This window comes from Felis catus, chromosome A1 (genome assembly GCF_018350175.1).
Source record: "Felis catus isolate Fca126 chromosome A1, F.catus_Fca126_mat1.0, whole genome shotgun sequence".
Taxonomy (NCBI): domain Eukaryota; kingdom Metazoa; phylum Chordata; class Mammalia; order Carnivora; family Felidae; genus Felis; species Felis catus.
In genome coordinates this window covers 11,361,837-11,374,088 of record NC_058368.1, presented here as the reverse complement: position 1 = coordinate 11,374,088, position 12,252 = coordinate 11,361,837, and the positions used below count along the sequence as shown (strand labels likewise).

The following is a 12,252-nucleotide window of genomic DNA, read 5'->3' as shown; positions in this document are numbered from 1 at the left end:
GCTTTGTTAACACGGTGAATGCAACCTTGGCCGTGGAAGCTTGCTGTCCTAGTAGAGGCCGAAATTTCTGTAATGGCTGCTGAGCTACTGACTAAGCAAAGACTGAAAATGTCCTTAGGACTTAGATCTTTTAGAAAGTGTCAACTTTGAATAGTTTTTACTTTGGTTAATACAGGTAGCAGTAAAACAAAACACCCTTTTTATTGGCTGAGTAATGGTTACCATTAACTCAGTGAGGTAGTTACCATTAACCTAAACCAGATCCTTACCTCTGAGTAGCTGTGTTGCTTTCACATTTAATTCGAATCATGTAAACCCAGAGTAATCTGTATAGAGATTCCAGTGCAACCCGAGCCATCTTGGGGTCTTTATTCTGCAACAGAAACCAGGATGTAAGATAGCATTAGATTTAAGATTTAATTAATATTAGGTGGTAAAAAAAAAAAAAAAGATTAAATGGTACTGTATGGAATGTATGGAGATTATTCTTTTCTGAATGGCTTAGAAATGCAGGGCCCCTACAAGGCACTGCATCATCTGAGATTTATGGAGTATTTGCGTCCGGGTGTCCATTGTGTAAATAATCTATGAGGAGGGATCCAAATGGCCATGAGGGCAGGGCAGAGTGGTTCCGGGGGAAGTCATGTCATTCTCCCTTTTGCCAAGGTGAATACTTGAAATTGCCTTCTTCCTCCAGCCCTAGGGAACCTGTATTCTCTAGCACTAAGAGAATAATTAATCTCTTCTTTCTAGTGTTGATTATGCCCTTGTAAACACTGTTTTTGTTTTGATTCCCCAAATTCCCTACCCACCCCCCCACTGCCTGAATCTAATTACCCACCAACATTTATTGAGATGAATGTGTACTAGGCACTGTGTTAGAACATGGGATATAGAGATAAAAGATAATCCCTTTCCCTAAGTTGTTTACAACCTCTGGGGGATGGGAGATGGATAAAAAGCAATCAACTCTAAGGCAGTAGAAAAAACTGGTAGGCACAAGAGCTAAAGAATGAAAACAGAAAGAAAGACAAGCTATGGCGAGCTCAAGGAAGGTCAGGAAAAATTTTCAGGGGCACATGAAAACTCAGAGGAACTTTAATCCAATCATTTACTCATGTGTTCGTTCAACAAACATTTGAGTGGCTACAGTGGGCCAGGTACTGTGCTTGGCACAATATGAAACTTTGCACGGTGTAAAAGGATGATGGGAAGGGAGAGCGCGTGGAAGCTAAGAGAGCTGAAGAAGACCGGTCATGTCTCACACCCTGGCAATAGTTTGTATTCCAGTGCCTAGGGCCAGATGAAGGAGCAGGGGCTGAGGAGGGTTATGAGGAAGGCAAGGGTGATGTGTGGGACCCTGCATGCCAGGTTAACAAAGGGGACCAGGGTTCTCCTGATGGTGACAGGAAGCCACTAAGATCAAGGAGACCACGGAAGAAGTCCCCACACCGTGGGGAAAGGAACAGAGGCAGGAGACCAACTGTGACAGAGCTGCTGGCTTCTGGGTAATAACAGGCCAAGAGGAAGCAACGAATTCTTTCCTCACTGTCCTGTCTTAATCTAATCATATTCCTCTTGATTTAAAAATCATGCACTGGATAGTTTCCCTGATGCCTGTGGGATCCAGGTAACATTTCTTGGCATAACTGACCAGTCAATATGTAGCTCTAATCTACCTTTTCTGCCTCCTCCTGCTTTTCCCCCACAAGCTTCCTCAACTCTAGCCAGGCCATGTTCATTCCATTTCCATGTCAAGAGTGGGTTCCTTCACCCCTTGCCCCTGCCTCCTTCTTTTCTATCAGGTGAACCCTACTCCTTCACAGTCAACTTGAACATCCCCTCTTTTGTGCAGGCTTCTCTGTTCCTCCCCAGTGTCCTCAATCTCGTACCATTAAAGCTAATTATTCTGTCCTGAATGTCTTCTGACCTTCAAACAACCTCTAGCAAATGGTCTTGTTTAGATGTCGGAAAGGAAGGGGCATTATTTACTGTAATATCTATTAGAATTCCTGCCATGCTTCAAGGGGTCGATAACTGTTTCCTAAACCGTGTTTAAATGTCACTTTTAACTGTCTTACAAGTTTTTTGCTCTCACATTACTTCTCTTCCCTTATTTATTTATCTTGTCATAATTGTCTTAACTGTTTTATTCTTAGTGTAGATAATTTGGTACTGATTTTTGTAGAATTCATAAGTGTTTAGACATAAAGTTTATTTTTAGGCTATTTATGTAAATAAATTTTATGGAAAAGACTACAGAGAGTAGTTTTTTAGATTTAGGAAAAGTGGATTTCTTACGTCAAATTTTTGGTGTGATCATTATTATAAAATTCTAAATTTCTACATGCATTTAGGTCTGTTTTTAGAATTTTATTAGTCTGTCCATTCATGTGCTAATACCACATTATTTTCAGTTTCACATGTATTTTATTACTAGATTATACACCTGAAACTAATATTACACTGTATGTTCACTAACTGGAACTTTCTAGCTCTAGGGAAAAAAAGGCCCCGACTTTTTTTTAAGGCCCCAACTTTTTAAAAGCATACATTTATATACAAAGGACAATTTTTTGCTTGTTTGATTTGCCTGTTTGGCTACATAAAGAAACTTTATGTATTTTAAAGTTGCATTTAAAATATTCCATCATTAAAAAATTGGGGTTATTGTGTTTTTCTAGATTTTTAAAATTTTAATTTTTTTTTAAAGTTTACTTATTTATTTTGAGAGAGAGGGAGGGAGGAAGGGGGAGGGAGAGAGAGAGAGCAAGCATATAAGCAGAGGAGGGGCAAAGAGGATTCCAAGCGGCCTTCTTGCTGACACCACACAGAGCCCAATCTGGGACTCAAACTCATGAGCTGTGAGATCACAACCTGCGCTGAAATCAGGAGTTGGACACTTAAGCGACTGAGCCACCCAGGCATCCCCTTCCTTAAGGGACTTCTAATCACCTCCTGGACGTCTCTGTTCCGTGATGTGGTACATGAGGGGGCCTTTGGCAATCTGGCTCCCCCATTACTACCTCCTAGGTTTGGTGCACCCCATGTCATTATATCCCTTCTGCAATTTCCTAAATGCCTCAAATGCCTTCCTACCCCTGGTCTATTTGGAAAACTTCTATTCCCTGGCAAGATTCAGTTAGGTGTTATCTCCTCTGTTAAATCCTCTACTATTACAACAACTATTTTCTCCTCCCCTGCCCCCCCACCCCCTGCAGAGACTGCCAAGTGCCTCTACTCTCTGCTTCCAGAATGTTGTTCTACCCCTTTACGTTTCTTACCAGACTGTGAACTCCAGAATTTGGGTTTGTTCATTTTTGTGTCCTCAATGACTGCCATACAACAGGCTATCAGTAAACACCAATGTAAAAAGAGCAGACTGTGAGTAGTTGCAGAACAACTTGATGCATAAGCAAGATGTCTTTACCTAGAACCTATACAAGGAGGCAGTTTGACACAGTGGCATAGAACCATCCTGAACTTACCTCCTCCTAAGGACACAACAAATCTATAGCTACATATGGAACAGTTCCCTCTGGAAAGAACCTGAGAACTAGCTGAACAGCTACTTTACAACAAAGGGTAAAAGAGCCACGTCAGGACAGGTAGAAGCGGCAGATACGTGGTCTTGACAAAAAAATCCTACCCTCAGAGTGGTGACCCACCACGGGGAGGGGTCTCATGAATAAGGAATTCCTCGCTGAGGAGCATGGAGTTTGTTTCCACATTAGCCACCCCATCCCTTGGGACCTGCATCAGAGAAATGAGCCCCAAATGGGTCACTTGGAAAATGAACAGGGCTTATATCCACGAGAGCCATAGGGCGGGAGGGAAAGAGAGAGTTTCTGCTCTTAAAAGGCTCACATGCAGATTCACTCTCCCTGGGACCCAGTGAAAAAGCAGCAGTTAGAGAAGAGCCTAGACCATATGTGAAGAAGATAAAGTTGCTGATATTAAGGCACGTGTTAGAAGGGCAAAAGACTGTTGGGACTCTGCCTAGGGAGGGAGGTGCTGGTGGGTGACATTTTTACCTTTTTTCTCTACCTTGCTGGTGCTGGCACTGGGAAGTACTAGTTTTGCACTCACTCTAACCAACCAGTGGCAACTCCCATCCCCCATGCCACTGCTTTGGATTTGCACCTCTTGTGTTGCTCCTATAATGTCGCCCTGTGCCCCTTGACCTACCAAAGCCAGCATGTGTGCACAGCCCACACAAGGGGATGCCCTTGAGTTTTAGGCTCTGGTGGCCAGGGGGTTGCATTTGTAGACACTATGAGTCTTAAAAAACCAGAGAGACAGTTCCAGAGACAACCAAGAACTAGGGCAAAGTTAAATATTAAGGTTCATTGCTTACATAGGGCCACCCCCTTAAGACTGGGTGAGATAGCTATTTTGCCTAACACATAGAAACAAACAGAGAGAGTCAAGCAAAATGAGGAAACAGAGGAATATATTCCCAACAAAAGAACAAGATAAAACCCAGGAGAAAAAAAAAAAACTTTACTGAAATGGAGATACATAATTTGCCTGATAAGGAGTTAAAGTAATGGTCATAAAGATGCTCACTGAACTGAGGAGAAGAATGGATGCACACAGAAAGATTTCAACATAGAAGAAAAATAAGAAAAGATCATAAAGTCCCAAACAGAAGTCACAGAGCTGAAGAACACAACTAACTGCACTAAAAATATATATTAAAAAGGTTTAACAGCAGACTAGATGAGGCAGAAGGAAGAATCAGTGATCTGGGAGACAGGGCAGTAGAACTCACCCAAATAGAAAAGCAGAAAGAAAAAAATAATTAAAAAAAAAATAAAGATAGCTTAAGGGACCTATTAGACAACATCAAGCAGAATACAGGGCTTCCAGCAGGAAGAGAGAGAGAGAGAGAAAGGGGCAGAAAACTTATTTCAAGAAATAATGGCTAAAAACTTCCCTAAAAAACTTCCAAACAAGAATATTGTATGCAGCAAGATTATCATTTAGAATTAAAAAAGAGATAAGGATTTCTGCAGACAAGCAGAAGCTAAAGCAGTTCATCACCACTGAATTGGCCCTAAAAGAAATGTTGAAGAGACTGCATTAAGCTTAAAACAAAGGGCACACTAATTAGCGATAAGCGAACACATGAAAGTAAAAATCTCACAGGTAAAGGTAAATATATAGTAAAAAAAAAAAGTGGACTAATCACAGTTAGTATGAATGTTAAAAGACATAGTAAAATAACAATATACTAATTACTTAAGGGATACACAGAGATGTAAAATGTGACATCAAAAACACAAAAATGCAGAGTTTTAGAATGCATTCAAACTTAACTTGCTATCAACTTAAAATAGACTATTAAATATACAGGCTGTTAGATGTCAGTCTCATGGTAACCACAAAGCAAAAACCTCTAAAAGATACATAAAATATAATGGGGGGCATTGGGGTGGCTCAGTCAGTTAAGCTTCTGCCTCTTGATCTCGGCTTAGGTCATGATTTCACGGTTCGTGAAATTGAGCCTCACGTCGGTCTCTGCACTTACGGCACGGATCCTGCTTGGGATTCTCTCTCCTCTCTCTCTGCCCATCCCCCACTTGCACTCTTTCTCTCAAAATAAATAAACTTAAAAAGATAATGAGAAAGGAATCTAAGCATAACACCACAGAAAGTCATCAAATCGCAAGGGTAAAAAGCAAAAGAAGGGAACAGAGAGAAACTACAAACAGCCAGAAAAAAATTAATAAAATAACAGTAAGTACAGACCTATGAGCAACTACTTTAAATGTAAATGGACTAAGTGCTCCCATCAAAAGACATCGGTTTGTTGAGTGGATAAAAAACCCAAGACTCATATATGCTGCCTATAAGAGATTCACTTGAGATGTAAGGACACATAAGACCAAAAGTGAAGGGATGGAACAAGATGCCATGCAAACAGAAACCAAAAGAAAGCTGGGGTAGCTGTCTTGACATCAGACAAAACAAACTTGAAAATAAAGACTATAATAAAAGACAAAGAAGGGTATTACATAATGACAAAGGGGGTCAATCCAACAAGAAAATACAACATCTGTAAATATTTATACACCCAACATACAAGCACCTAAATGTATAAAATGAATATTAACAAACCTAAAGGGAGAGACTGACAACAACACAATAGTAAGTAGGGAACTTTAAAGCCCCACTTACATCAATGGATAGATCACCTAGGCAGAAAATCAATAGGGAAATATTGGCTTTAAATCACACATTAGACTTTAAATGGTACATTACACTAGATGGACTTAATAGATGTATACAGAACATTCTTTCCCAAGTCAGTAGAAAACACAATTCTACTCAAGTGCATGTGGAACATTTGCCAAGAGAGATCATACGTTAGTCCACAAAACAAGTCTAAATAAATTTAAGAGGACTGAAATCATATCAAGCATCTTTTCCAACCATAGTACGAAGGTAAAAACCAATTACAAAAAGAAAATTGGGAAAATCACAAATATGGGGAGATTAAGCAGCATACTAATGAATAACCAATGAGTCAATGAGGAAATCAAAGAAGAAATTAAAAAAATACCTTGAGACAAACAAAAATGGAAATACAATGTACCAAAATCTATGGATACAACAAAAGCAGTTCTAAGAGGAAAGATTATATTGATATAGGCCTATCTCATGGAACAAGAGAAATATCAAATAAGCAATCTAACTTTAAACCTAAAGTAACTGGACAAGAAGAACTGTTAAAGCCCAAAGCTATCAGAAGGAAGGAAATAATAAAGATCAGAGGGGAAATAATGAGATAGCAATTAAAAGATATAGAGAAGATCAATGAAACTAACACTGGGTCTTTGAAAAGATAAACAAAATTGACAAGCTTTTGGGCTAGACTAAAAGAAAAATAGAGAGGGCTTACATAAATAGAATCAGAAAATAAAGAGGAGAAATTGCAACTGATACAAAAGAAATACAGAAGCTCATAAAGGACTATTATGAACAATTATATGCCAACCACTTAGACAACATACAAGAACTAAATTAATTCCTAGAAACATACCATCTTCCAAAACTGAATCATAAATAGAAAAGTCTGAACAGGCCAATTACTAGTAAGGAAACTGAATCAGTAATAAAAAAACTCCCAACAAAGAGAAGTCCAGGACCAGATGGCTTCACTAGTGAATTCTACCAAACCTTCAAAGAAGGTTTTTTTTTTTTTTAATGTTTTATTTACTTTTGAGACAGAGAGAGACAGAGCATGAACGGGGGAGGGTCCAAGAGAGAGGGAGACACAGAATCTGAAGCAGGCTCCAGGCTCTGAGCTGTCAGCATAGAGCCTGATGCGGGGCTCGAACTCACGGACCGTGAGATCATGACCTGAGCCAAAGTCGGACGCTCAACCGACTGAGCCACCCAGGTGCCCCAAAGAAGGTTTAATATCAATCCTTCTTAAACTCTTCCAAAAACTTGAAAAGAAGCGAATACTCTCAAACTCATTTTATGATGTCAGCATTACCCTGATACTAAAACCAGACAAGAACACAACAACAACAAAAAAGAAAGTTACAGGCCAATATCCCTGATGAACATAGATGCAAAAATCCTCAACGAAATATCAGCAAACTGAATTCAAGAAGACATTTAACGGATTATACACCACGATCAAATGGGATTTATTCCAGGGATGGAAAGATGGTTCTACATTTGCAAATCAATCAACATGATAAGCCACATTAACAAAATGAGGGATAAAAATCCTCTGACTTCCCAATAGATGAAGAAAGGCATTTGATAAATTCAATATCCATTTATGATAAAAACTCACAACAAATTGAGTACAGAGGGAATGTACCTCGAAATAATAAGGGGCCATATATTGCAAGCCCACAGAATATCACACTCAGTGGTGAAATACTGGCAGCTTTTCCTTGAAGATCAGGAACAAGGCAAAGACGCTCACTTTCACCACTTTTATTCAACATAGTATTGGAAGTCCTACCCAGAACAATTAGGCAGAAAAAAACAAATAAAAGTCATCAAAATTGGAAAGGAAAATGTAAAACTATCACTATTTGCAGACAACATAATTTAGTACATAGAAAAACCTAAAGACTCTACCAAAAAACTTACAATAAACAAAGTCAGTAAAGGTGCAAGGTACAAAATCAAAGTACAAAAATCTGTTGCATGCTTAGACACTAACAACAAACTATCAGAAAGTGAAATTAATAAAATAATCCCATAACAATTTCATCAAAAAGAATAAAATACCTAGGGATAAATTTAACCAAGGATGTGAAAGACTTGTACACTGAAAACTATAAGACATAGATGAAAGAAATTAAAGAAGACACAAATAAATGGGAAGATATTCTATGCTCATAGATTAAAATAATTAATATTGTAAAAATTTCCATATTACCCCAAAGTAATTTACAGATTCAGTATAATCTCTACCAAAATTCCAATGCATTAAAACATTTTTTTTTAATGTTTATTTATTTTTGAAAGAGAGAGCATAAGCAGGGGAGGGGCAGAGAGAGAGAGGGAGACACAGAATCTGAAGCAGGCTCCGGGCTCTGAACTGTCAGCACAGAGCCTGATGTGGGCTTGAATTCATGAACAGCAAGATCATGACCTAAGCCTAAGTCAGATGCTTAACTGACTGAGCCACCCAGGCTCCCCTCCACTGGCATTTTTCATAGAAATATAACAATCCTAAAATTTGTGTGGTACCTCAAAAGGTCCCAAGTAGTGAAAACAATCTTGAGAAAAACAAAGCTGGAGGCATTATGCTCCTTGATTTCAAAATACATCACAAAGCTATAGTAATCAAAATAGTATGGTATTGACATAAAAACAGACACATATATCAATGGAATAGAGGGCACAGTAATGAATACAAGCATACATGGTCAATTAATTTACAACAAAGGAGGCAAGATTATACAAGAAGAAAAACGTTTTTCAATAAATGGTGTTGGGAAAACTGGACAGCCACATGAAAAAGAATTAAATTTTACCACTATCTTATAATGTACACAAAAATTAACTAAAAGTAGATTAAGGACTTAAATGTAAGACCAGAAATCACAAAACTCTTAGAAGAAAACAGGCAGTAAGTGCTAGACATTGCTCTTGGTGGTATTTTTTGGATCTGACTCCAAAAGCAAAGGCAACAAAACAAAAATAAACAAATGGAACAACATCAAACTAAAAAGTGTCTGCCAAACAAGCAAAGGAAAACATCAACAAAATAAAAAGGCAACTTACTGAATGGGAAAAGGTATTTGCAAATCATATATCTGATAACGGGTTAATATCCATAATATATAAAGAACTCACACAGCTCAATAACAAAATACAAACGATCACACTAAAAACTGGGCAAAGGATCTGAATAGACACATCTCCAAAAAAACAAACAAACAAAAAAAAAAAACAAAAAAAAAACCACACACAGATGGCCATCAGGTATGTGAAAAGATGCCCCAAACCATGCATTGTCAGGGAAATGCAAGTCAAAACTACAATGTGACATCACCTCACACCTGTCAAAATGGCTATTACCAAAACGACAAGAAATAACAAGTGTTGGCAAGGATGTGGAGGAAAGAGAACCATCCTACACTGTTGGTTGAAATGTAAACTGATGTAGCCACTATGGAAAACAGGATGGAAGTTCCTCAAAACATTAAAAATAGAACGGCCATATGATCTAGCAATTCCTTCTGGGTATTTATCTGGAAAACAAACACACTAATTAAAAAAGATATATGCTCCTCTATTTACTGCAGCATTCTTTACAATAGCCAAGATATGGGAACAGCCTGAGTGTCCATCAATGGATAAATGGATAAAGATAATGGATAAAAGTGGAATATTACTCAGCCATAAAACGAATGAAACTTCGCCGTTTGTGATAACATGGGTGAACTTTGAGGGTATTATGCTAAGTGAAATAAGTCAGACAGAGAAAGACAAATGCCATATGATTTCACTTATATTTGGAATCTAAAAAATAAAACTAAATAACAGAACAGAACTCAAAGATACAGAGAAGAAATCGGTAGTTGCCAGAGGGGAAGGAGGTGGGGGTGGGCAAAATGGCTGAAGGGCATCAAGAGGTACCAACGGGATTCAAAAACAAATAAGTCATGGGGATGTAATGCAATGCACAGCATGGTGACTGCAGTCAGTAACTTTGTATTACAAATTTGAAAGCTGCTAAGAAAATAAGAAAAGTTCTTATCACAAGAAAAAAAAATTTTGGGGGGCGCCTGGGTGGCTCCGTCGGTTGAGCGTCCGACTTTGGCTCAGGTCATGATCTCACGGTCCGTGAGTTTGAGCCCCGCGTCGGGCTCTGTGCTGACAGCTCAGAGCCTGGAGTCTGCTTCGGATTCTGTGTCTCCCTCTCTCTCTGACCCTCCCCCGTTCATGCTCTCTCTCTGTCTCGAAAATAAATAAACGTGCAAAAAAAATTAAAAAAAAATTTTTGTTTGTAACTTTGTATTGCGACAGATGGTAACTAGACTTACGCGGTGATGCTTTTGCGATGTATACAAATGATGAACCATTATGTTGAACACCTGAAACTAATACAATGTATGTCAAATATACTTCAATTAAAAACAAAGAACCTACATACAATAGGCAACCTTTGGTATGTAGCTGAAATTAATCTACATGGTTCAGTGATATTACTAAACATCTTCTACTTGTAATGGCATTCTGATATTGCAAAAGTGCTTTCACGGGCGCCTGGGTGGCTCAGTCAGTTAAGCGTCTGACTTCGTCTCAGGTCATGATCTCACAGGTCATGGGTTCGAGCCCTGCATTGGGCTCTGTGCTGACAGCTCAGAGCCTGGAGCCTGCTTCACATTCTGTGTCTCCCTCTATCTCTGCCCCTGCCCCGCTATGCTCTGTCTCTCTCTCAAAAATAAATAAACTTTAAAAAAAATATGAAAAAAAAAGTATTTTCACATACCATGACATTAGTTGAGGGATTTTATCATTGAGACAGACCAAATGACTTGCTCAGAGTCATTAGGCTGGTAAATGACAAGCAGCGATTAGGAACTGACTTCTCCAGGAAGTACTATTTTCTTAGAAACTGGAATGTATATCTGACATGAGGCTTACTGTAGCCGGGATTGTTATCAATGCTCTACATATGTTATTAACTCATTTTAATTTTCACAACAATATGAGGTAGATACTGTCCTTGTTCTCATTGGGCAGATGAAGAAATCAAGGCACAGGAGGGCTAATAAGTGGCAGTGCTAGAATCTGAACCTAGACTATCTGGTTCTAGTGTCTTCTAAGCATTAATTTTTATATACTGTTTAATATTATATGGTTCAAATATGCTGCTGGCACCTATAGACTGTACTCTACTGAAAACAGGATTTCCTTCTCAGTGTTTTTGTATTCCAGTAGCAGCTAACACAGTAAGGGTTTGACAAATATTTTCAGGATGTAAACATTTTAGCATATGTCTCACACCACTGATAGCTATCAAAAATCTCCACTTCGAGATCAAAGGACTCTTCTTCCATTGTAATCTGCTTCCCCATTAATTCATTAACAACAATATATTAATTGATTGTGGCTCTGAGATTACACGAATAAAAGTGTCCAAGAAACTAGTAGGCTTCAGAGTGGATCTTCCCTGTACCCCTTCCCCTCATCTCAGTGCTGGTCACCAACACACTTCACGTGACATGTCAGCTGGCCCCGCATCATGCCCACTTCCCTTAAATTTTGCTTTTGCTTTACTTAAAGCAATTCAGTGTTAACTGTAACCAGCAGGGAGAACTGAATTCACTGACAACTTGGCTGGTGACAGGGTCATTTGAAAGACCAATATTTGTCAAGATCCACCCGCTGACCATTGGTACTAAGTCACGTGAGCTTTTTATGAACATGCAAATTTCTTGACTGCACTCAGACATTCTCAATCAGAATTTCTGGAGGTAGGTTTCGAGAAGCAGCATCTGTAACAGGCCACCTTGACGATGCGGTGCGTGCTAAGGTCAAGCTCTATTGACAGAGATTGATAAATAATTTTAGTTACCTTTTGATCTTGTTATACTCAAATACCTTCTAGTTCTCTCTTCCACTTCAACTAGAGCCATTGAAGTAAATCTATTTTTTTCTGTTGTATTCTCTTGCATATCATAGTCAACCCCTTTCTGCTTTCAGGCATTTCCTTTTGATACTCTGATCATAATTCCCTTATCAATGACCTTATTACCCAAA

The 12,252-nt window shown here is 38.7% G+C and overlaps 1 protein-coding gene across 10 annotated transcripts in view; it reads right to left on the bottom strand.

Moving 5' to 3' along the window:
• FRY (FRY microtubule binding protein) overlaps positions 1–12,252 on the bottom strand; it is a 445,567-nt gene that overhangs the window by 142,671 nt on the left and 290,644 nt on the right. For 8 of the 10 annotated variants that reach the window (XM_045051411.1, XM_045051389.1, XM_045051146.1 and 5 more), the window contains 2 exons: positions 10,530–10,586; positions 270–373 (listed from right to left, as the gene is read on the bottom strand). In XM_045051411.1, coding sequence (XP_044907346.1) covers positions 270–373; positions 10,530–10,586 — 161 coding nt within the window. The remainder of the gene's footprint in view (positions 1–269; positions 374–10,529; positions 10,587–12,252) is intronic. The other 2 variants (XM_023250547.2, XM_019825125.3) reach the window with 1 other exon arrangement.